We start from the raw sequence: 24,686 nt of genomic DNA on the forward strand, positions 1-24,686 counted from the left end.
AATGTATTATGTCTTATTGAATATGGCTAACATCTCTGTTTCCTTTTTCCTTTTACGAATCATCTGATTGTTATGAAAGCGTTCAAAGCGCCCATTTTGCCATACTAGTTTCCAAAGCCAAGCAAAACAAGTACAGCAAGCAAAGCCAAATGTTAAGCAAATAGTAACAAGAAAGCAAATACGGAGGTTCAAACATGGAGTTATCAAGGCAAGTTCGGCTCAGTTGGAGCCGATTAGCTCCATAACTTGTGTGGAAATTAGCACAAAGTATGACTTGAAGAAGTCATGACTTGAAGAAGTCATACTTTCCAAGTTATGACGGCCACGTTTCTAAAGTGTGATCAATTCAGAGGTATCGGATCTTAGATTGAAATAAAACAATGAAACAGCTAATTTATTGGGCAATCTTTATTTTTTTTGTGTAGAACCATTCATGAAATTTATTTCTTAAAGACAATCGCTTTCAAATATTGGTCTTAAATGCGTCTTAATCGGATGTCCGAAACAGAAATTTTGAATGACTCGCTGGAGGACTTTGGTCGGTATCTCGTTACTAAATTTTGTATGTTGGCTTCCAATGCCCCAATCAAAGCTAATTTATCCACAAAACATTTAGACTTTACATCACCGCACAAGTAAAAGTTCAAGGGTGTGATATCACATGATCTTGGTGAGCAACCCACTAGTCCGAGACGAGAGACAAATTGCTCACCGAGACGACGACGCAGTAAATCCTTAGTTTCACGGGCTGCATGGCAAGTACCGCCATCTTGTTGGAAGCAAATGTAATTTCCGGCATCCGGTATCAAAAAATCGTTTATCATGGTGCGATATCGTTCGACATTCACTGTTACATTGAGCCTTGTCTTTGAAGAAATATGGGTCGATGATTTATTTAGCCCATAGGCCGCGCCAAACGGTGGTTTTTAATGGATGTAATGGCTGTTTGTTGGTTCTTGAATGACTTCGGGTTCCTCTTCAGCCCAAATACGGCAATTTTGCTTATTGACGGAGCCATTAAGCCAAAAACGGGCCTCATTTCTGAACACCATAAGTTGGCATGAGAGCGCGATGGATACTTTTCACCGAGCGTCGATTTTCGTAATACAATTCAACGATTTGGAAACGTTGTTGAGGCGTTAGCCCTCCATGATGAAATGTCAGTGAATACTGATAAAAAATGAAGTATTTAGGTTGACAGTAGTCACACGTGATCTGTCAAAAGCAACCTTTTGAAAAAGTACTTATAATCTGATAAACCTCTATGAGACAGACTGTAAATCGGATATTGACAAAATTTAATTAGCTCATAAAAATATTAAGGCGGCCGCTGTAGCCGAATGGGTTACGTGCGTGACTACCATTCAGCACTGCATACTCAAAAAATTTTAAGCATCCTGGTTAAAATGTTGAAAGTTTTGTAAACATTTTTTTAAATTTTATGCATGGTTTGAAATTTTGAGTTATATGATTTTTGTTGTAAAGGGTTTTCCAATAACAGATGTTACAGGTGAATGGATTGTTCTATCGAGAGATGATTAACGATTCTTCATGGCTGGAATTAGATGGTATTGATCTGGACAACGTTTATTTTCAACAAGACGGCACTACGTGTCACACAAGCAACGAAAAGTTTCCGGATCATGTTATCTCTCGAAGAGGTGATCACAACTGGCCACCGAGATCTTGTGACTTAACACCTTGTGACTTTTTTCTTTGTAGCCACGTGAAAGAGAAGGTCTACGCCAACAGCCCAGGTTCGATTCAATACCTCAAAGATGGAATTCGTGAGGCTATCGAGGACATAGGGCAGCCACTTTGCAATTCGGGGTATACTTGAGCATAAATCGTAACAGACGAATTAATAGTGGTTAGGGCACGTAAATGAAGTATGCACTTATAACTAAGCTCATACAAGGTGGCCCGAAAATAATCATCCAAATTGGTTTTTGAATACCTTGTTTATTAAAATAAATGGAATAAAAAACTGAATGATGGAAATCTTTATTTTGGCCGTTATGTACTCCACTGCTTATCTGCTTTTGAACTGCAGCTGTTTGGCAGCTGGGTGATTAATTTTGCGCCACCTTGTATAAACATCGATATGAATTTCGATGAGCCTATCATTTCATGCACAGCACCACTGGACCAGCTGATCTGACCACGCGCAACCATCTCATTTAACCTTCACTGCATGCCAAGAAAATACCAGAGATTACTGCCGCTCTTTGCATGCAATATTTCTGTGCATACGTATGTTCATTTTCGTTCATTTTGATTATTGTTTTGTAACGAAAACAAGAACCAAGAAGGTTTACAATGTAGGCAATGACATACCAAGATGCCAAATGGTCAGCCAGTAGCACTTATTTCGCGCACCAGCATATCGAGCAAATAAATTGGATTACAGCAAAACACTTTGTCTATCTAACCTTCTTGCGAATATGAAATATTACCTGCCATTACCTGATTCATGTCAGCTTTACCTTCACCTACAGCAGGACAAAACATGCGATTCGCATGACCCGACACGCAAATAGCACGTGTGAGTGGGTTTCCTTGCAAACTGCTAAATTTACGACTTCCAAAAAAACCTTGTTTTTATATGAGGCAGCGCAACTCACTGTCACGTGTCACATCACGTTTGAAGCGGCTCCACTAAACGAAGGCATGGCGCCACTAATGTCGCTACTAACACACAAATATGTCAATTAAAATCGTGCTCAGGCGCATACCCGCATACGCGTCTACACTTCAATCACTTTCTTCACAGCCTTCACCACTTTTCGCTTTCTTCTCACAGTTTTGTCAGCAGACATCGAAAAGTCGTGGGTAAATTGTCAAATTAGAAAAATTATCTCAACTCAACTGATTATGTGCATACATATATACATACATGTGTGGGTATACACATACAAACATACGCAGGCCACAACTAGCGCTGCCATTACGACATTATTGCTTACAACATGCAAATCTGCTTACGAACAACGCTTGTTGTGCATTTTATCAGCACATTTTTATTATGCCATCCAGTGCAAAGCGTTTAGCATTTGAAATATTTTGCAAACAAAATTGCATAAAAATACCCTCACTAAGCGAAAGAAAAAACTGCAACCGAACAAACAAAAAACACTACAAAAAGGTATACGAGTTATTTGCGCACGCTCGCTCGCATACGTTCGTCCACCTGCTACTCGCATGTTTTGTTTTCATTTTCGCTCATTGCCAACGTCACCCCTGCCTGCACATGCATGCAAGAGCATATCCAGCATCCAACCACAACAGGCCAAGCGCGCTAGTGGCCAGCATTCATCCACGCGTGCATTTATTCAGTTCAGTGTGTCATTTGGTTTTTGGGTTGCCGATCAGCTGGACACCAGCTGCCCAAATCTCGACAAGCTGCAATTGTGAAGCTTTGGTCGGTGGTCTGTGCGAATTTGCATTGTCCGTCGTTGTGATGCCGCCGCTGAATATGAGTTCTTTTGCCAAAACAAATGAGATCTGATCGCTGCACGCGGCACGAAGAACTCCAGCAATTTGAGCTCTGCTGATCTACTTAGCTATGCATATTCGTATGCACATACACACATACATGCGCGTATAGGTAGTTCGGTGTGCTGCTATGCATGAATATCTGTTTGGTTGTTAATTTGTATGCAGAATTCTGCAAATTGACAGGCGGCAAAAATGCTACCGCACAAAAGGAAATTTGTGCCACACTCGTGTTGCAAATTGTCGGCGCATTGGTGCTGTTTTTTTTATTGCAGTTGTTTGACTTGACTTTTTTTCAACTCTTCAACTTTAGTATATTTACAAGCATACAATTGTTAGAATGCTGGTGTTTTCGCTGAATTTTCTGTCTCATCAACGCTACGGCCTTTGCATTTTGACAATTTAATTGACTGTTCCTATGCGAAAATTTAATTTCAATGAATGAATTATATTATTTGTATCCATTGCAATTTGTTTTTATAACAATATCACTTTTTGCAATTACTTTTGTATTTTTATTAAAATGTATTCGGAATAATTTGGCTTTCATAGATCAAACAGCCCGATACAAATTCATATAACAAAATCCTTAAATTTATAGAAAAAAAGATTGCGCCTTCTGTATTCGCTGTGACATCATGTCCCAAAAATATATAAACAGAGAAAGGGAAATTACATACTTATTTGCGAAGAGTTTAAGAGTAGGTATCCAACTTTCATCATACACACCGATTTTTCGAAAGCGTTTGACACGGTTAGCTAAGCGAAGTGCCTAGCTAAGCCTAAAGTGTCAGTTTTGTTTTAAAATCGGTCAAACGTTTACCGAAACATTTGAATTGATGAAAAAATTGTATGGCGATTATTGTCTATCACGTTTCAGAGATGATTGCGAAGGCATAAATGACAATGAACAGTCAGTAATCACCGAAAACTCCATCGAAATTGTTCATAAATTTATCAAAAATAAACCGAAATCATCGTTGAAATTCATGGAATCGGTGTTGAATATCTTCAAAACAACGATTTTTTGCATTTTAATTGATAATTTGGACTTAAGAAAGATCTGTGCACGTTTTATTCAGCACAAGTAAACTGAGAATCAAAAATTGCTCAGAATTCAACATTCGAAAGACTTTTTTTAAGAGTCGAGAAAAGACAAGAACTTTTAACTAGTGATGAAACGTGGTGTTTCCAACATGAACCTGAAACTAAGCGTCAAAGTACCGAATGGAAGGCCTCAGACGAGGCACCACCCAAATAATCGCTCCTTTGTTTTTACGATTCCAAGGAAACTATCCACAAAGAGTTCGTGCCAACGGGCCAAACCGTCAATGCAATTTTCTATCTTGAAGTGTTTGTTGCATGGCATTACCGCGAAGGAGGAAGCTGGCGCTCTACTCTTGTGACTGATTTTTTGACTAGAATTCCCATTTTAACCATTAATCACTCACATTATTTGCCTGATATGGCTCCCTGTGACTTCTACCTATTCGGAAAATTGCAATTGGCCATGAAAGGCTTGTACCGACATCGTGAAGGACATTCCTGTCAATGACCTGAAACACTCTTTCGAAAAGCTTGAATAAATAAACTCGAGGTTATCAGAACAAAGCTCCTGTCGTTTCCATTTTAGCTCAATCTGGTTTATTTTGGACTTCACCTTATAGGTATTCATAGACCATAAACCTTTTGAATTAGGTAGCCAACTCTTAGGAGCAATCGAGGAAATTGAAGAAGTGCAAATAACGCGCGCTATCAACAAAATGAGAGACAACAAAAGTTGTGGCTCGACCAGATGCCGGAAGAAATGTGGAAGCAATGTGGTATAGAGAGAATAAAATGGCTAAATAATCTATTTACCGAAATATACGAAGAAAGCCATATTCTGAATGCATGGAGAAATGGCAACCTGGTGCCAACATACTATAAACGCAAAGGAGGTTTACAAAACTGTGAAAACTATCGTGGGGTGAAACTTACAACTTTAAGATATGGAAAGGGTTGTGAAGGATCGCGTTGAAAACATGGCAGAGAAAACACCAAATCAATGCGGATTCGTAGCCGGGAAGTCAACAATAGATGAATTATAGGCAATTACAGTTGTAAAGGAGAAATGCCGCAGTAGAAAGAAGAGTCAGCATATGTTTTTTGTAGATTTCGAGAAGGCTTTCGATACTGCACCTAGACAATTAGTATGGCTGTCCTTAAGTGCCAAAGGAATACCATAAGAATAAATCTATCTGATTCAAGACATATACCACGAAAGTGTGTACACCTGGCGGACTAACGCAAAAGCTCCCAGTGATGCCCGGTGTGCACCAAGGTTCAGTACTCAGCCCGTTGATTTTTAACATTGTTATGGACCCTCTGACAGCTAAAGTTCAAGACAAACCGCCATGGAATATCGTTTACGCGGACGATATAGTTTTAATCAATGAGGATTCCACTTGCCGGAGAGTAAATTGAACACTTGGAATGAAATATTGACAAACAACGGAATGCGCTTAAATGTAAAGATAACCGCATACCTGCATCTACCATTCGGCGAAGAGGGAATTTACCAACGAGAAGCCGAAACGAGTCGAAACGTTGGGCAACGCAAGCTAAGCGCAACCACGTGCACGTGGCGGAATGAAAATGCTTTGTTGGGCAACATGAATAACGCGCGGGGACAAAATGCAAAGAATCAAGGTAAGAGAAGATCTGAAAATTGTACCGATCTCGAAGAAAATGAGAGAAGGCAGGCTAAGATGGTACAGACATGTAATGCGTAGAGAGGAAAACCACATAGTCAAACTCGTCATGCATATAATTGAGCCAACCAAAAGGAGAGGAAGACCACAATCGACAGGGCTAAATACGATACAAAGCGACATAAGAGAGCAGCACCTTGATAATGTAGCGACGCAGGACAGAGGAACCTGGCGCATGAGGCCAAGGATGGCCAATTCAAAATAAGGGCAAGGCAAGGAGAGAGAGAGAGAGACTAATGACGTTGGTCTTTCTTTTAAGTATTCTAAATATTTACTCCATGCAGACGATTTGAAACTTTTTCGCAGAATCTCCTGTATTTGGGTATATTGTCATTACAGGAAGACTTGAATGCTTTGAATGATTGGGCTCTGCAAAATAAAATATGTGTTAATAGTAGTAAGTATTATCACATGACGTTTTCCAAGTCCTTGAATCCGCTTTTCTCAAAATAATTATGTTTCAAATGTAATTCTTGTCTCAGTCTATGAAATTCGTATCTTGGTGTTATTTTTAATTCGTTCTTCCGTTCGATATCCATATTAAGAGGTAAAGCTCGTTCAAGCAAAAACCAAATGATGGATGCACAAAAATCATATAAGATCAATATAATGGTGACATAGTGGAATGAATTTTCTTATTTTGCTTGACTTCACATTAATATCGTATTAAAAAATTATTGTACTAATCAGGGTATTAAATCTGTTTATAGCAAATCCCTCCTTAAGAGAAGACAGACCATATAATCCTGGAAAGAGACCATATAACTACGAGGTATGTTCAAAGAGTATCCCGAATTTTGAATTTTCACAGGTTTCGTATATTCGAATTTAGATTTTTTTATGGCGATATGTTGGTACTCATGGCCCTCACTCACGCCGACGAGTTCGGCCATTTTGAATGTTCAGTTAATTTTTGACAGCTTTTTTGCTTGAACGTGTCTCGGCTCGTCTTCGTTTTTTACCTATTCAAAAAGATGGATCAAAGAACCTGTATCAAATTTTGTGTGAAAAACGAAATTAAGTGCGCGGATGCATTCCGAATGTGAAGCACTTCAACAACTGACAAAAAATTGATGAAGTGAAGGAAATGGTATTGGCCAATCGTCGAATCACCGTTAGAGAAGTTACTGAGGACCTAGACATATCGATTGGCTCGTGCCATTCGATTTTTTTCAGTGATTTGGGCATGAGAGGGGTGGCTGCAAAATTCGTACCAAAACTGCTCAATTTCGACCAAGAGCAGCCTCGCATGAATATTGCTAATGAGATGTTGGACTCTATCCGCGACGACCCAAATTTACTCCAGAGGGTCATAACTGGTTACGAATCGTGGGTTTATAGTTATGACGTGGAAACCAAAGCTCAATCATACCAATGGAAGCTGCCGCACGAAACAAAACCGAAAAAAGCGCGCCAAGTTCGGTCAAATGTAAAAGTTTTGGTTACCGTTTTCTTCGACTGCAGGGGCGTTGTGCTTCATGAGTTCTTGCCACAGGGTAAAACGGCCAATCAGAAATATTAGCTGCAAGTTATGCGCAATTTGCGCGAAGCAATCGAGAAACCAACCAGAAACGTGCGGATTTGTGGAAGAACAAAAATTGGCTCTTGTATCACGAAAACACCCTGCTCACACATCGTTGCTTTTGCGCGACTTTTTGGCCAACAACAACACACTAATGATGCCATAGCCACCGTATTCCCCAGATCTGGCCTCCTGTGACTTTTTCTTGTTCCCGAAACTGAAGAAGCCCATGAAAGGACGACGGTACGCTACGATTGACGAGATAAAGACGATATCGAAGGAGGAGCTGAACAAGCTAAAAAAAATGATTTTTTGAAGTGCTTCGAAGGTTGGAAAAAATGTTGGCATAAGTGCATAATATCTAATCGCGATTACTTTGAAGGGAACAAAATAGATGGTAATGAATAAATAAATCATTTTTGAAAAAAGATAAAATTCGCGATACTTTTTGAACACACCTCGTAATCCTGAAAGTACATCACGCGTGTACTACTTTTTTTGAACATGTTTAAGTTTTTTACAGTGACCAAAATAAAAAAGATTTTATTTCATGTGCGAAGTATCAAAGTCGAATTTCAATACAACGTTTTAATAGAATTCCACGAGCATTATTTTTGCGGAATATTTTAACATCACAGCTTTCTGCTCGAACTAAATGATGGCGGCAGGTAGATTTGCCAATAAATTTGCGTTTTCTTCCGATATTTCGTTTTCAATATCAAATGATATTATGCGCTGGTGAGCACAATTCGTTCTGCGTGTACGGATGTGACTATTGCGTGATCATTTTTGCCTGTTTCAAAGGCTTAGCAGGGGAAGTTGGCACTTTTAGGACTTTCTGTCCTTACGGTGCTCAATAATTAGCAAGGCAGATGAATTTCATGAAGAAATTTTTCAAGGCAGAAATACACCCGGAGCCAGAAATACATTGCCTGGCAAGGGGCGACCGCAATTAGAAAAAACCTTTTCTATAATTTTTGTGTTTCATGCCCGCAGTGGATTTGAATGGTCCCGCATAATTTTATGTCGCTATGATGACCGATTTAAAAATATATGACAGCAAAAATATATCCAAATATATTAAAAAATGGAAAATATATAGAGAAAGGCATAAAATATCATGTTGGCAACTCTATGTGTATATGAATTATAAACAAATGTAATGCATTTATATTCATTTTTAATATAATGTGCTTAAGGTGTATACATATAAGATGTTTTTTTAGCAGTACTGATTTTCGATCTTAAGTGCCTGACATCTCTACATGTCGATATGCAGTGAGTTCTTAACGAGCCATTTTATACCTTTTTGCAATTTTATGGTGTTTGCGTTTATCTCGTTGCAGCAGTATTTTTTATATTGCATTTCGTTTGATTCATGCAAAAAATATATTTAAGAAATATTTTAGTTCATTCTACCAACTTCAAGGCTTACAAAATATGGATAGCTATGCACTCGGCGCCAAACTATCCTTAGTACTCTCTATGAGTGATAATGAAATCGATATTCCGCGAATTTATTTGATTTGTTTTTTTTTTCTTTCGCCGTGTCCATATGACTGTCAATATAGAAAGAAACAAGACGAATTCATTCTTTATTTTCTACTTTACCGTGACAATCAAAAGTACAAAACTTTGTTGTCGGTCTAATTTGGCACCACCTCTAATGAATGCGCCTTGCCTTATAAGCACCTGATGCGGTTCTCGCATTTTGAGTCGCTGAGTTCAAAAACGCAGCTCGAGTATGCGCGGCTCCAATTATTTGTCACATTTTATACACTTTTCAGCAAATACAAAAAAAATTATATTTATATATTTCGTAAACTTAAGTGAATTCTAAGCCAGCCGTTAGGATGTTAAGTGGTTAAAATTAAATCTGAAATAAGTTGACCAGTAAAGTACAGAATAGGGTTTTATAAATCAGTGTTGTGTATTTCAAATTGTTTTCCAAATGATTTTTGACCCTTTTTTTGTCAGATTTTTGAATTTTTCCAATTTATACTAACCCAAGTATTCCAAGTGTCTACCATCAGCAAGAGTTGTTGTCTTTAAAGCTCGTTAGTTGCTTTTGAAGGCAAAACTAAGCGGTGCAAATAAATTTGTGCTGTGACGGCTATTGCATAAGTAAAACATAATTCAAACATAAATAAAATGAAAATTATGCTAAAGAAAAACTTCAAAGGTTTTATTTACTACAAATCTTTATTTTTATTAACTAATATATCATATAATAATTTTGCTATGAAATAAACAGTGGGCAATTAAAATAAGGCATAAATAAAAAATAATGGGAAATAATAAATAAAAAAATAAAAAAAAATTGGTATAAATCAAAAAAATAGGTAAAAAGAAAAAATTACAAAAATAATAAGTGAAAAAAAAATAAGGAAAAAAATATTGAAAAAAATTAAAAACAAATGGAACAAAATAAAATTAAAAAATAAAATCGAAAATATAAAAAGCAAACATTTTTTTTACAGGTAACAAAAGGTAAAAGTAAAAAAAAAAAAAATTAAAAACAAATGGAACAAATTTAAATGCAAAAATAAAATCAAAAATATAAAACGTAAATAATTTTTTTACAGGTAAAAAAAGGTAAGATTAAAAAAAAATTCAAAGAAATTCAAAAAAAAATCAAATAAAAATAATAAAAAGAACAATAAAATTATGCTAAAGAAAAACTTCAAAGGTTTTATTTACTACAAATCTTTATTTTTATTAACTATCATATAATAATTTTGCTATGAAATAAACAGTGGGCAATTAAAATAAGGCGTAAATAAAAAATAATTGGAAATAATAAAGAAAAAATAAAAAAATTGGTAAAAATAAAAAATAGGTAAAAAGAAACAAATTACAAAATTAATAAGTGAAAAAAACAATAAAAAGGGTAAAATATTGAAAAAAATTAAAAACAAATGGAACAAAATTAAATTTAAAAATAAAATGGAATACATATTTAAAAAGCAAACAATTTTTTTACAGGTAAAAAAAGGTGAAAGTAAAAACAAATTAAAAACAAATGGATCAGATTTAAATGCAAAAATAAAATCAAAAATATAAAAAGTAAATAATTTTTTTTACAGGTAAAAAAAGATAAAATTAAAAAAAATTCAAAGAAATTCAAAAAAAAAAATAATATAAACAACAAAAATAACAATACAATTATGATAAATAAAAATTTCAACGGTTTTATTGCATTACAAATCTTTATTTTTAATGACTATAACAATTTTGCTATTAAATAAACAGTGGGCAATTAAAATAAGGTGTAAATAAAAAATAAAAGAATTAGGTGAAAAATAAAAAAATAGGTAGAAAAGAAAACAAATTACAAAAATATAGATGAAAAAATAATAATAAGGGAAAAATTGAAAATTTAAAAACAAATGGAACAAAATTAAATTAAAAAATAAAATGAAAAATATAAAAATTAAATAACTTTTGTTTTACAGTATCAAATCAAACGATAAATGAATATCAAAAAAGCTGTGAAATAAAAATATTGCTTAAAAAATTAACACAAAAATGTACAAAGTATACAAAGTTTACAAATTATTAATGGCTTAGAGTCATATTTAATAAATTTTGTTGTTTTTTTTTCTTTCTCTTTTATGCATTTAACAATTTTGAATGACTACACTAATAAACGACGAAAATTGAAAGAATTTCTTTTTAACAACTAAATAAAAATAATGAAATAAAAATTTAATATTATTGATGACTAATGTTTAGTAAAAATGACTGATTGTGCATTCATTGCTAAGTAGGTGGCTGGTGATTTAAGCTGTGTGTTACGTACGATATCTGAATTTACGAGAAAAATAATTTAAATGTTTGTATATCCGCTTCCGTTTGCAAAGTGGCAAATTCCACGATAGACTCCTGTTACACCAATAACATTTTGTTTTTTTGAAATTTATTCTTTTACCTACACACAAATGCCCAGTGAATGTTGTTTGGTATTGTTGTTGCCATACTACGGCCGCCGCTGCTGTTGCCCATATTGATGTGCTTATTTTTACTGTTATTCGTGCAACCGGTGATATTATTTTGCAATTAATCAGTGCGTTAATAATTTATTTAAACTTAATTAGCGATAAAAATGGCATTCAATCCAAGCAAAGCTTATGCGTGTGTGAGTGTGTGTGTGTGTGTATGCAAGTGAGGTTCAAGCATACGTTGCGTTTAAATATAATTTTGCGTGTGACTTATATTTATTTATACTTATATATTTATATATAATACATTTATATGCGTGTGTGTGTGTGCGCGCGCGCATTTGCGTATAAGCTTGTAAGCGTGTTGCAGTGCTGCTGTATGTTGGCTGTTTTAACTTTGGCGATGGCTTTTGTGACTCATAAGCATTTAATGCTTAACCGCGTACGAATCCTGTTAGAAAATAACAACAACAACAATGATTGTGACATATTGATTAAAATGTATGGACTGCACTGTGGTATTAATTAATTATTATTTATGTATGTGAGTATGTATATATGCATGTGTGTGTGTATGTGTATATGCATGTATATGTAATATAAGTAATACCGCCTTTCATTTTGCATGACTACTCTGAAGTGCTCTAATTGCTTTCTATTCTTTCATTTCCAATACAATTGTCTCTACAGATATACACATACACATACACAAGTATGCAGAACAAAAACAATATTGACTTATTAATTTATCTACTTATGCATAGTATTTGAACTAATAAAGCTTTTGTTTTCTTTGTTCTTCGTGTCTTTGCAATAATCTTTTGCTTTAATTCACTTTCAAATTGCAAGAAAACTATTTTTGTGGATTTTTCTATGTTAAGTGGTTTGCTTTTTAAGTTGGTTGATTGAGAAGGTGGAAAGCTTTAGTCTTTTTTTTTTTGATTTTTGTTTTTTTTTTGTTTTATCAATAGTTTTTGGTAGGAGAATATGTGTGCTTGAGTGGGAAGACGGATGTATGTGGCTGACTATTTAGTTGGTAATTGTGTATTAAAGTTTACTTTGTTGTTGTGGCGGCACGAAACCATATCCGGAAGCGCCAACGATCACGCCGCTGCTCTCATCGTAGGGATTTGGTGGCGATGGTGGGAAGAGTACGGGACCTGGTGGGAAAATAGAAAGCGAAAAAGTGATAAATTATGAGCTAAGAAAGGGTAAAATTATCAATTAAATTACATAAACCAAGATCTTCTATTTTAGAAAGAGTATGCAAGTTTGTGAAATAAAATCGCTGACCGAGTATTAACGAGACTTAAACAAATTCCTAGACTATTACTACTATAACTTTTACAAGCTTAGGCCTCCGGTTCACTGTAGTCTTTTCCAAGCGGAAGTAGCCGCATTTAAGGAAGCAGTGAATTGGTTGCTTACACCTGTAATTACAGCAAAGGTTGTAAATATCTACTCCGACAGCCAAGCGGCAATAAGGGCCTTGGGTTCGTTCTTTGTGCATTCGAAATTGATCGATATTAAGCTCATTTGGGTTGCCGGTCACAGCGGCATAGAGGGAATCTGCTGGGCTAATGAGCTGGCTAGACAGGGGACCCTGGAGACGGTTTCATTGCAAAATGTGAGGAGTAGTACTTGTGAATGTGCACTCAGCGAACACAGGGCTTGAGCACAATCGTGCAAAGTCGCGAAATGCTTGTGGTCACGAGCAGATCGGGAGCGCTCGAGGAAACTTCTAAGGTTAACAAAACCGTAGCTCTGGATTTTGGTATGTATCCTTGTCGGATATTGTCACCTAAGTGCCCATACGGTGAGACTTGGGATTGGTTTAAGTCTTTTCTGCACCTTCTTCTCAGCTGCCTTGCACTCGTCGGGCAAATATTTAGACATCTGGGCTCGCACTTTTTTGGTACACATGCGGATATTAGGGGTTTATTGAGGCGCTTAATACGAACGTAAACCGCCACCATTGGTCGTCATCCTCTAATACAAATCCCCTTCTTCCTGTTTGGTTCCACCTGTCTGATTCCCTCGCTTCTCCTTTCGCCTCCCCTTTCCCTGTATGGTATCATAAGAGACAAATTTTGAATATTTGTTCAAGTTGGATTCTCACAAGGGCATCCATTTATCCTAATCTAACTACTACTACTATTGTTCTTTGTGTATTGTTGTTCTGAGATATAAGTTCTTCAATCCATTGAAGAAATCAAAGACCCTGGGGTTGTTCTTGATGCCTTTTTAACATTTTTTAGTCATATAGACTTTTTTCTATCCAAAACCTACACCATTATTGGCTTGATCTGGAGGAATAGCTCGTACTTTGCAGACCCTTATACCCTAAAGCTGCTATTTGCTTCATTTGTTCGATCTATGTACATTGAAATATTCCGTTTTTATTTGGCGACATCGCCCCCAATTCTCTGTAGACAGAATTGAACTAGTACCAAAAGCCTTTCTTAAGTTTGCACTCTCTTTCGCTTTTAATGATAGTGACTAGATTTCAAAATTTCATCTCGATGCTGAAACGGTAGCCACGTCTGAGAATTCCAAATATCTTGGCTCCATTGCAAGCGATGATTGCTCACTAGACCGCGAAGTGGCGAACCGCGTACAAGGCGGCTTGCAAAATTGGGGCTCAGTGTCAGGAGTTTTGAGTGACAAAAAGATGCCAATAAAGTTAAAACGTAAAATTTATAAAGCTCTGGTTAGACCTGTAATAGCGTATGCCTCAGAATGCTAGCCGTTGTTTGCTGAACATGAACAAAAAATCCATGTGGCGGAGATGAGAATGCTGCGATGGGCATCAGGCGTAACAAAACTGGATAAGATAAGCAAAAAACACATCAGAAGTAGCTACCATGTGGCTACAATAACTGAGAAATTGAGAGAAAATCGTGCTGGTATGGGAACAATATGAATAGACCGAAACAATGAAATTGCTAACTCAGCCGTTTCCATCAATGGGACGTAGCAGACCCTTTCAATCTTGGCTAAGTACCATTCAAAATGATATGCAGCGAAGTAAAGTCAACGAAGGAATAACCCTGGACCGAGTAACCTGAAGATGGCGTGCGAGGAGGGCCGACCCCAACTAAGGGACCCAAGCGAGGGCGAAGAAGAAGCCCGGAACTTAGTGGCATAACATTTAATGAAGCCCAACATTCAGAAAGATTTTAAAGTAATATTATCTATATGGTTATTAATTGAAAATTTGATATCAAAGACAACGCCAAGGACTTTAAACTCAATAATACAATGAAGGACACCAGTCGAGATACTGTACTTAGTACGAATGGCGTAAAGATTCCATACGCCCACAAGAGTGGAGGTACCTGCTGTGTCAATAGACATAAATGCGGCGCCACCTTTAAGAAGAGCTAAGGCGGTTCCAGAGTAGACATCAGCCGAGGAGGTGGATTGTTATAGTGTTAGTGGGATTATGCACCGCATACCACTGGTACTACGGCGCGTTTGATAATGTTTTTGACATTTTAATTTCAATCTCCTTACAAAAAAAAAAAAAATAATAAATGACATTTTTTTCGAGTAAGTCTTTTGACAGCACTTGGACAAGTCCCGCCAAAGACGTAGTTGCTGGCAGCACAAGTAAATCCTATCAATATCGGCTTGAAGTTTAATGGCATCCTCTTGAGTCTTGATCGCAGAGAAGGTCTTAAGGTCATCAAAAATTTATTAAATGAAAAACAACTTTTGATATCATTAATTCATATTTAAATATTTTCCGCAGAAATGTTTCTCACTAAAATGCGCATTATAAAGAAATGGCGCCTCATTGATTACCAGTTATGCTTACCTCGGTCATTGCGCGCATCCCGGATTGCATTTGGAGACGAAAGACCACCAGCGCCCAATGGATTGTAGTTGAACTTTCTTGGAATGGGGAAGAACTGTTGACCGGCAACCAGAGCCAGTGTCATGCAGATGGCAAGAAGGCAAGCGAACTGCAAAATAAATGAAAAATATAAATAAATAAAAGTATAATTTTTTACATAATAATTAAATTATATTTAAAAAAATTCGAATAAGTGTTGCGCAACATTTCAATGTTTATATAAAAATAGCAATAAATGAGTAACATTTTGCTCGAGTGGTAATATCAAGGTAATGTTTCGTAGAGCATTTACTTGTTATAAAGTAATTAACCATTAATTTTTTTGCTTGTTTTGCTTTTTTGGTTTGCGCACATTTTTGTTTTTTGTACCACTTTGTCTGCCTGCCATCTGCCTAGCCCACTAAATGTGCGCTTTAGTGTTTATCGAAGCGTAGCCAATTTGTTGAAACAAACGTAGCGAATTTGATTTTGATTTATGCGCGAATATGCGCTTTTATGTGTACGCGTCTTATTTATTATTTATATTTTTGTTTTACTATTTTTACGGGAAGTGAAAATTGTGTGTGCCAACATTTGGACAGCCGTCAATTAGTTTCAAATATTAAATAATAATAATACTTTGCATTATGGCGTTGTTGAATAAGCTTAATTTCTTTTCTAAATTATTATTTTCTGATAGAAAAAACTTCGAAATTTATATGCAATGGTATTGTCTATAAACATACACTGAAAGCCTGTGGACACCGTATAATGCACGCACTTTCAATCAAGTGATCCTTAAGTAGAGTTTAAGAGGTGTGCCGTGAGCATGAGGGTATGTAGAAGGATCAGTTCTAGTGGAAGATGTATAAATTTTGCTAATGGCATTGTATGCCACTTGTGAATGAGACAGCTGCAGTGTACAAAGAGACAAGCAGTGGAGCGCGTCAAGATTAAAATAAAGATTCACATCACTCAAAATCATTTTTTCATCAAAATTGGATGATTAATTTTGCGTCACATATGTATGTCTCTATGATAAGGTAGCCTTCTGTGGTTGATTAATTGTGCGCCACATATGTATGTCTCTATGCTAAGGTAGCCCTCTTTAGATGATTAATTTTGCGCCACATGTGTATGTCTCTATGACAAGGTAGCCCTCTTTGTCATCACGGCAAGAGCAGCAAGCATACCAGATGTGCAATGCAGTTGGAATGTAATGGAATGGAATTGTGAATGCCCCGAAAATTTCTTTCAAGCGCTGAGGTAATATTACCCATTGCACTTGAAGCTAAGAGAGCGGATTTAAAGGATAGGGAAGGGCAAGTGGAGTGAGGTTTATTTTAAGAATCTTTTGATACGTAGAAGAGTCATCTGAGCTTGGCTATCTGATTTTTTTTTTCTTGTTCACTCCCCTTGGAAGCATAGCGCCTTGACTAGACTCAGTCTTGCGTTGATTTCGTTAATCTATTTGCTTTCTAACACGGTAGGTGATAAGCCTGCCGCTACCTAAGTAGTGGGAATGCCCACCATCTGTGTGTCACACTTTTCTGGCAAAAGGATCACACAGATGGTTGAGGACTTTGCTAAATTTGGTTTGACTGCGCTATTACCGCGATTGCCCGTTTCCTCTTGCTGGCGCTACTGTTGGAATGTGTAACTGTGTCTTTTTCTTTTGTTTTTTGCTGGTTTAGCAGAAATGTAAGTAATGCGCTGACTTTTGTGCGGCAGTAAGGATTGGAAGGATTAGGTTGTTGGGGTTGAGGAACTTGTGTGGAACAATGGACAAATTTGACTCTTTATCTAAGTGGGCTCTGACATGATCAGCCAACCTAACATACCACAAATAATTGTGCTCGAGAATCTTTACATGAATGGGTCTGGCGGTGAACGGGGACAAAACGAAGTACCTCCTGTCATCAAACAAACAGTCGGGGCACTCGCATATCGGCACCCACGTCACTGTTGACAGTTCTGATTTCGAGGTTGTAAAAGACTTCATTTATTTAGGAACCAGCATTAACACCGATAAAAATGTCAGCCTTGAAATCCAACGTAGAATTTCTCTTGCCAAAAAGCACTGCTTTGTACTAAGTGGGCAATTGAGTGGTAAAGTCCTCTCTTGACAAATAAAACTAACACTCTACAAGGCTCTCATCGTGCCCGTCCTAACGTATGGCGCAAAAGCGTGCACGATGACAACATCCGATGAAGCGACGCTTGGAGTGTTTGAGAGAAAGATTCTGTGGAAGATTTTTGGACCTTTACACGTTGGCAACGGCGAATACCGCAGGCGATGGAATTCTGTGCTTTACGACGACATAGACATAACGCAGCGAATAAAGATCCAGCAGTTTCGTTGGCTGGGTCATGACGTCCGAATGAATACAAACGCTCCGGCTCTAAAAGTATGTGATGCAGTACCAGCTGGTGGTAGCAGAGGAAGAGGAAGGCCTCCTTTACGTTGGCAAGATCAAGTGGAGCAGGACTTGACTTCACTTGGTGTGTCCAACTAACGCCGGTTAGCACGAGAAAGAAACGACTGGCGCACTTTGGTAAATTCGGCCAAAATCGCGTAAGCGGATATCGCTCCAATTAAGAGGAAGAAGAATCATGACAAATTACATGACAATGCCGGGAACCTTCTAAAACGCAGTGGATAGGTTTTGGCTTTTGGCTTTTAGCTTTGAGTTACTCTAAATTCAACTTACTTGCTTCTTCAAGGCATCGAGCGATATGTTCTTATATTTGTTCCTCTTATATCCGCCTTACATTGTTTTTTAAATTTATTTTCCAACAATTATTGTCTTTTAACATAAATAAGTTACATCCGCCAAGCTCGGTGGGCTTAAATCGATTATCACCAAATAAGGCCCAAATTAATCTCCCATGGTTATGCAACAGATTATTTTCATTTTTGTTTTTAACTTTGAAACTCAAATTTTTATTAACAAATATATATTCAATTTTTTTCACGCAAAATCAGAGCATTAATGAGTTCTTGAAGATAATTTATGCAACTTATTTCAACCATTTGCTACTTTCAACCCGCATAATTGCTGCACCTGCTATTGCATAGCCATGTTTGCTTGCACACGCATATATATATACATTTATAGGTATGTATCATGTTGAATATATATATATATATATGTATATATATATATGCACCTGTTTTGCATTGATTCGTGTCTCTCCAACTGTCGCACACCCGCTCCGCTGATATGCAGCCAAGTGTGAGAATATACATATACGGGCGTACTTGAACTACTTCTGGTATATGTAAGTGCATACATGCATATATACATATTTGTATATGTATATATGTATCTATATGTGTATATATATGACTTTTTTGTAACGAAATGTTTCTCTACATACATTTTCATTTAGATGCTTGTGTGTTTGCATTCCTTTCGAGGCCATTATCACACAAAGTTTTCGTACACTTCCACTTGGTGTTGACAATCTTGTTTTCGCCCATTTGAATGGTTTTCTTTTTTGTGCTTTTAATTTTTGTCCTCTAAGCACCGCTTATTACGAAAACAAATAAATCGCAAATGAAAACAATTAAGCAACTTTTGCTTGATTGTGCGTTGTGCCGGTGGCAAATCGTAGAGGCAATTACATGGGCACCCAGGCGTATGAGTATCATTGCAAGTATTGCCGGCAATAGTGACAAGCACGCGATTTTAAATTTTATTATATAGCAGTGTTAATTACAACTTTCAGCAAAGTACTTACATAAATTGTTGTGTTCAACATATGCACACACACACACACACACACATTCTTCCTATTTGCATTGATGTGCGAGTATCATTGAAAGCTTCAGCCATATTGAAATTTAAATGTATGACCGGTGGTAGCTATTCGTGTCATTTACCACAATTTAAACATAGTTGCAGGCATAATAATGCAGTGTACATTGTATGCGTGCATGTCATTGTTCTTTGTCAAAGTCAAAAGTGTAGTTTCTTTTTGTAATACACACATATATATACATATGCATAGATAGGCATTTTTCTAATTGATTTTCTTTTCATAATTGTTGGTTTAACAGCTTTTATAGTTTTTTATATTTAAAAAAAAAATTTTGTATATTTATTTTGACTTCACTTCATTTGAGCTGCGCTTACGTTCTGTTTGCCATGTCTCGTGTTTGCTGTCTGTCAATTTTGTTATTATTGCTGTTATAACGACTATTATAACAATAACGAGTTCTGCTCTTTTAATTTTGTCATTGGCATACACGTTAACAAGTCTATTTGAAATGAAGTGTTGACCTAAACGTGAATACAAAAAAATACCTCATGAAAATATGAGTAACATTCGTCGATATTAGTCCACTGAAGTGACGTGATTTTGCAGTTGTTGCGCAGACAATAATGCAATGTTCAGTGTCAGTGAATTCTTAAATTGTTGCCGCAAGAACGTGTAGATCACACTACTACACAGGCACAATGCAGCAGGCAGGCACAGACAGTGGTGCACTAAATGACATATCACACATACAATTATACATTCATACATAAATATATATGAATGCATGAATGAACGAACGAATATATTCTCTTGAGATTTCGATAAGTAGAAACTTGTTTGCTTGTAAGAAAAAATATTTAACTAAATAGAGTTCTTTGTAGTCATGTGTAATTCCCACCTTTACATATTTTATTGATTATTTGGCTGCTTTGTATTTAAGATTTTTTCCTCCCACAGCGAAAATTGTGGAAGTCGTGCGAAAACACCCACAAAATCAAGATAGTTGGCAAAGATATTATAATTGATTGTAAATAATATGTGAGGCACTCAACCATTTGAAATGTTAGCGTAAAAGGGGCGATAGAAAAAGTTAGCAGAATAAACCGCATATTTGTAATTGACCAAAAATAGCAACAAAGCGAGAAAAAAGGTGGAAGCAAGCCATTTTTAGTGGCAAAAAAATTTTCCAAAAACAATTGTCTTTTTGTAGAAATCTTACTTTTTTATAATAGGAAGCTCTTCATCTTATAAATATAATAATGCGCCAAAATTGTATGCAAACTATTAAATGTAGTATAGGTTCCCAGCTTCATTTAGGTATCTCGATCTCCACCGATCCCCAGCTGTAGTGTCCACGAAAAGGCGAACAGATAAACCTGGTTAGAATTTATTGCTCTCGCCTATATCAAACTCAATGCAATTAGACTATTATAAACAACCTCAACCATCTGTGCGAACCTTCTGGCAGAAAAATGTGAAACACAGATGGCGCTCCAAGCAGTGAGAAGGTGTTGTTCCTAGGCAACAACAGGTGGGCATTCCCACTATCTTGGCTAATCACCTACACTGTTAGAAATCAAAAAGACAGATTAACGAAACCAACGCAAGACTGGGTCTTTTCGAGGCCCTATGCTCCCGAGAGGAGTGAACAAGGACAAAAAAACCAATAAGTGGATAAATTCCCAATGCCATTGTGCTGCAGTGCGCTCAGGTGTAAGAATCAAATTGCACGTTAAAATAAACAAGTCGCCGACCTACTTAAAGTATGAATAAATATATAAAAAATATTGAATAAACTTAATAATAAAATATAGCGTAAGTCGGTGTCCTCATTTGCTAGTACTCAATTCCATTTATTTAGAATTAATTTATTATCCCAATAAAATTAATATAAAAAAAATTGTGTCAACAAATAATTTCGTATTTCTTACTGTTAGGGATAGACAGACATGATAAAAAATACTAATAAAAAATAAAAATAAATGTCTAATGGCGGTCGCCCCCTGGCAGGTAATATTATATTAAACCTCTAAGTGCATTTTTGTTATGAAAAAGTTTCTTAATATATAAAAGACGAACCGCCGTTTAGAGGCCCTATCATTTGTATCACCACATTAAGCCACATACCCAAAAATGGAGAGACAGAGAGAGAGAGCGGAAAAGAATCTTGGCTATTTAAAGCTTTTCAAGATGTATTCTACAATCCTGATTTTTCATGTGGTGTGTTTTTTTTATTACAATCATAGATAAAATATAAACTACATAACACTGTTTGTTGACACTGCAACTGGTTACACATGAACTAACAAGCAGCACAATTTGAGTAGCATAAAGAGAATTTTGTGAAGAGATTTTCATATTCCCTTCCTTAGGTGAACATCCATCATGCCAGATCATGTGGTTTGATTCGATGGAGTCATCGGGTTAGGCCTGAGGTGTTTAGTAGTTAGTTAGCTTCCTCATTCATGTGCCTTTGAAACCTGAGGGTTTGGGCTTCTGCTTGTTTTTTAATTTATTCAGCGATTATAGGGATCTTGAGGTCACGATGAATATCTTTATGGCGAACGAACAAAGTTGAGTAGAGAATATCTCGCAGGATTTATTCTGGAGTCGTTGACGTATACTTAATATATATTACTTTGACTGGCGCAACGCCATACAGGTAGTTGCGCGCCATAGGACGACACAGGGTTTATGATTTGTTTATATATAGATATTTTGTTATATATGGATAGCTTTGGTTTTCGTCCAATTAGCCATTTTATTTTTATTATCTACAGATGGATGTCATGTCGTTTAAGTTTTATATGCTCCTTCCATCGAAGCTTAGCATCGAAGTATTTTCCAGTATTTGCATGTGGTATTACGGCACTTAGCAGTATTATTGGATAGTGATTCACTTTTTTTTTGGTGAAGTTTACATGAACTGACTTGGCTTTGTTCAATTTTATGCGCCAAGTCGTCGTCCATCTTCAGTAGCGTTTGTTGCAATTTGAAGTTTGAATGTTTCATGTGCATATTTATAATCGAATGCAGTACCTAATAGTAAAATATTTCTAACGATGCACGTTCTTTTTATTCTATACTATTTTCTTTGAAAAAAGTGCTTTCACATATCAAGTATTGAGTAGGTTGCCTTAATTGTTTTTTTTTGTTTTTTTTTTTTTTTTGTACATACTTTTCACTTATTTTTTACGTACCAAAATTTCGTACTTCACCTACTATTATCATTACTTTTTACTTGCATTGCAAATTAGTTGCATGTCGCAAGCCGACTGCGTGCCGTCGTACTATTTTCGCTTTTAACTACCAACATTCACTTGGCAAATTTGCATGTTAAAAGGAATTTTACTCTTTGTTACAAATTTTCAGCATTTAAATCAACTTAGTTGCCTGAGTGTGTTACCAAACGATTTTGCTGCAGCTAAACGATACGATTTGCATAATATGCTAAGCAATTAAATACTTCACTCTTCCAAGGCAGTAATCAATGTATGGAATTTCGTTACGAAAGATTAGTACTTAAACAATTTAGAAATTATTATTATTTAAATTTAAAAATTATGAAATTATTATTATTATTATTTAAATTTATATTTAATATTAAATTTATATTAATATTATATTTATCCAGCTGGCTAAATTCAATTTGCTTTTACAATAACTAGAGAACGAAATAATCATGAAAAGCTGCCAGAGGGGTAGATTTAGGCCAGCTAACCTTATATGGTAACGCTTAAGTTATTCATACCCATCTATAAGAGATACTGAATTTTCAGTGCATAGTTGTTACCCTTCAACTCTTCAACAGCTGATTGGTGGGGTTCAGATCCAAGATCTTTTCTTTTCCACAAAGCCATGTGGAACTTTTTTGTTGAATACTGATTCAGAAAGTAACTATCGATGTCTCACAAGTTCTTGTGCAATTATTTTTCCCAGTATCTCGAATGGTAATGCAAAAAGAAAGCTACAATATTTTTGAAGAATTTGATAACGTGCGACATATAAATACCTGCGTGAGGGGCAATGCTCTTCTCAATGCTTTTTTCAAAAGATTGAATGAGTTTTTTTAATAATGATTGCAAAAATCAATCCAATTGGAAATTGCAATTAAAAGTAAGAGATATTTGATGTCTATATGGTAAATTGTCAGATGCTGCTTATTAATTTTTTTATTGCAATTTGTAAGCAAAAACTTGCCACGGCTTGACTGATTTTTAATATTTTTCAACATGGTGAGTGACAAAGTGTCGACCAGAAAAAGTTAAACTTGTGTTTTATCGATAAAATTGTAAAGTATTTTATTAAAAAGTGGCCCCTTACTCAAAATATACCAATATTGTAATATCTTTATCTATTGTACAATGTCGAAAAAGGCATATTTCAAGAAATCGATGAAAAATTGTTAAATAGTCGGCATGAAATGGAATTGGATGATCGGAAATTTTTGTCCAAACATTCACACAATATTGCTCATTGCGCTTAAGACCAAGAGCTGTGATTTAAAATAATAGAGGGGGAGCGAAGGACTTGCCCCAGTGCTGCCCTGAATATTGTTTTGCTCTTACTTCACAACGACTTTTACGTTATTTAAAAGAGGTGGGCCTGTGGAGACAATCTCTCAAGAGACATGGCAGCATTTTTAGCCAGTTAACACCGTATTTCTCCGAACTTAGGATAGATCTGTCTATTCGTAAACTGTAGTTTGAGGGTCGAGCCAGGGCAATCTTTCCAAGTATGCAGGATTAAAAAGAAGGGGAAAATCTGCACCAAAGCTTCACTGACGGCTCTAAGATAGAATCCGGAGTCGGAGCAGGGGCTTTCTCCAAACCAGCCAATTTATCTATTTCCTTAATATTGCCGAATACTGCTGTTGTGTTTTTTAGGAAGAAGGTTTAACGATCTTGCAGGCATAAAAAATGCTTAGGGAACGTGGGAGCGAGGGAGATATTAAAATTTTGTCCGTTAGTCAAGCAGCGATCAAGGCTCTGACGACGCTATGGTACAGATCCAAACTAGTCAACTCCTATAAGAAGGAAATCAAATTTCTTGGGTGTGCAGGTAACATTTCTCTGATCTGGGTTCCAGGACATAGGAACATAGAGGGAAATGATATTGCTGATGAGCTTGCGAGGAAGGTGACTGAACTGGTCTCAGAAACTCTCGAAAACTCTTTTGTCTCTGTAAACGGCTAACTCAGACAGTCCGGGGACTGCACACCATTCAATTTTCAAATTCGTTGCTGTGTCTACTGGTCACTGAACGATCGGCAGACACACGGAAAGGCTAGATTTATCATTTAACCCCCATTGCAGAAGCTGTGGGGACCATTCAGTGAAAAAGTCTATTGAGCATTTTTTCTGCAAATGGAT

The 24,686-nt window shown here is 36.3% G+C and overlaps 1 protein-coding gene across 1 annotated transcript in view; it reads right to left on the reverse strand.

Annotated features, from left to right (window-relative positions):
* The window catches only part of LOC128855536 (uncharacterized), an 83,569-nt gene that overhangs the window by 14,249 nt on the left and 44,634 nt on the right, over nucleotides 1–24,686 (reverse strand). The window contains exons 2-3 of the mRNA XM_054090511.1: nucleotides 15,532–15,679; nucleotides 12,770–12,871 (exon numbers count right to left, since the gene is read on the reverse strand). Coding sequence (XP_053946486.1) covers nucleotides 12,770–12,871; nucleotides 15,532–15,679 — 250 coding nt within the window. The remainder of the gene's footprint in view (nucleotides 1–12,769; nucleotides 12,872–15,531; nucleotides 15,680–24,686) is intronic.

This window comes from Anastrepha ludens, chromosome 2, assembly GCF_028408465.1.
Source record: "Anastrepha ludens isolate Willacy chromosome 2, idAnaLude1.1, whole genome shotgun sequence".
In the NCBI taxonomy this organism is placed as follows: Eukaryota; Metazoa; Arthropoda; class Insecta; order Diptera; family Tephritidae; genus Anastrepha; species Anastrepha ludens.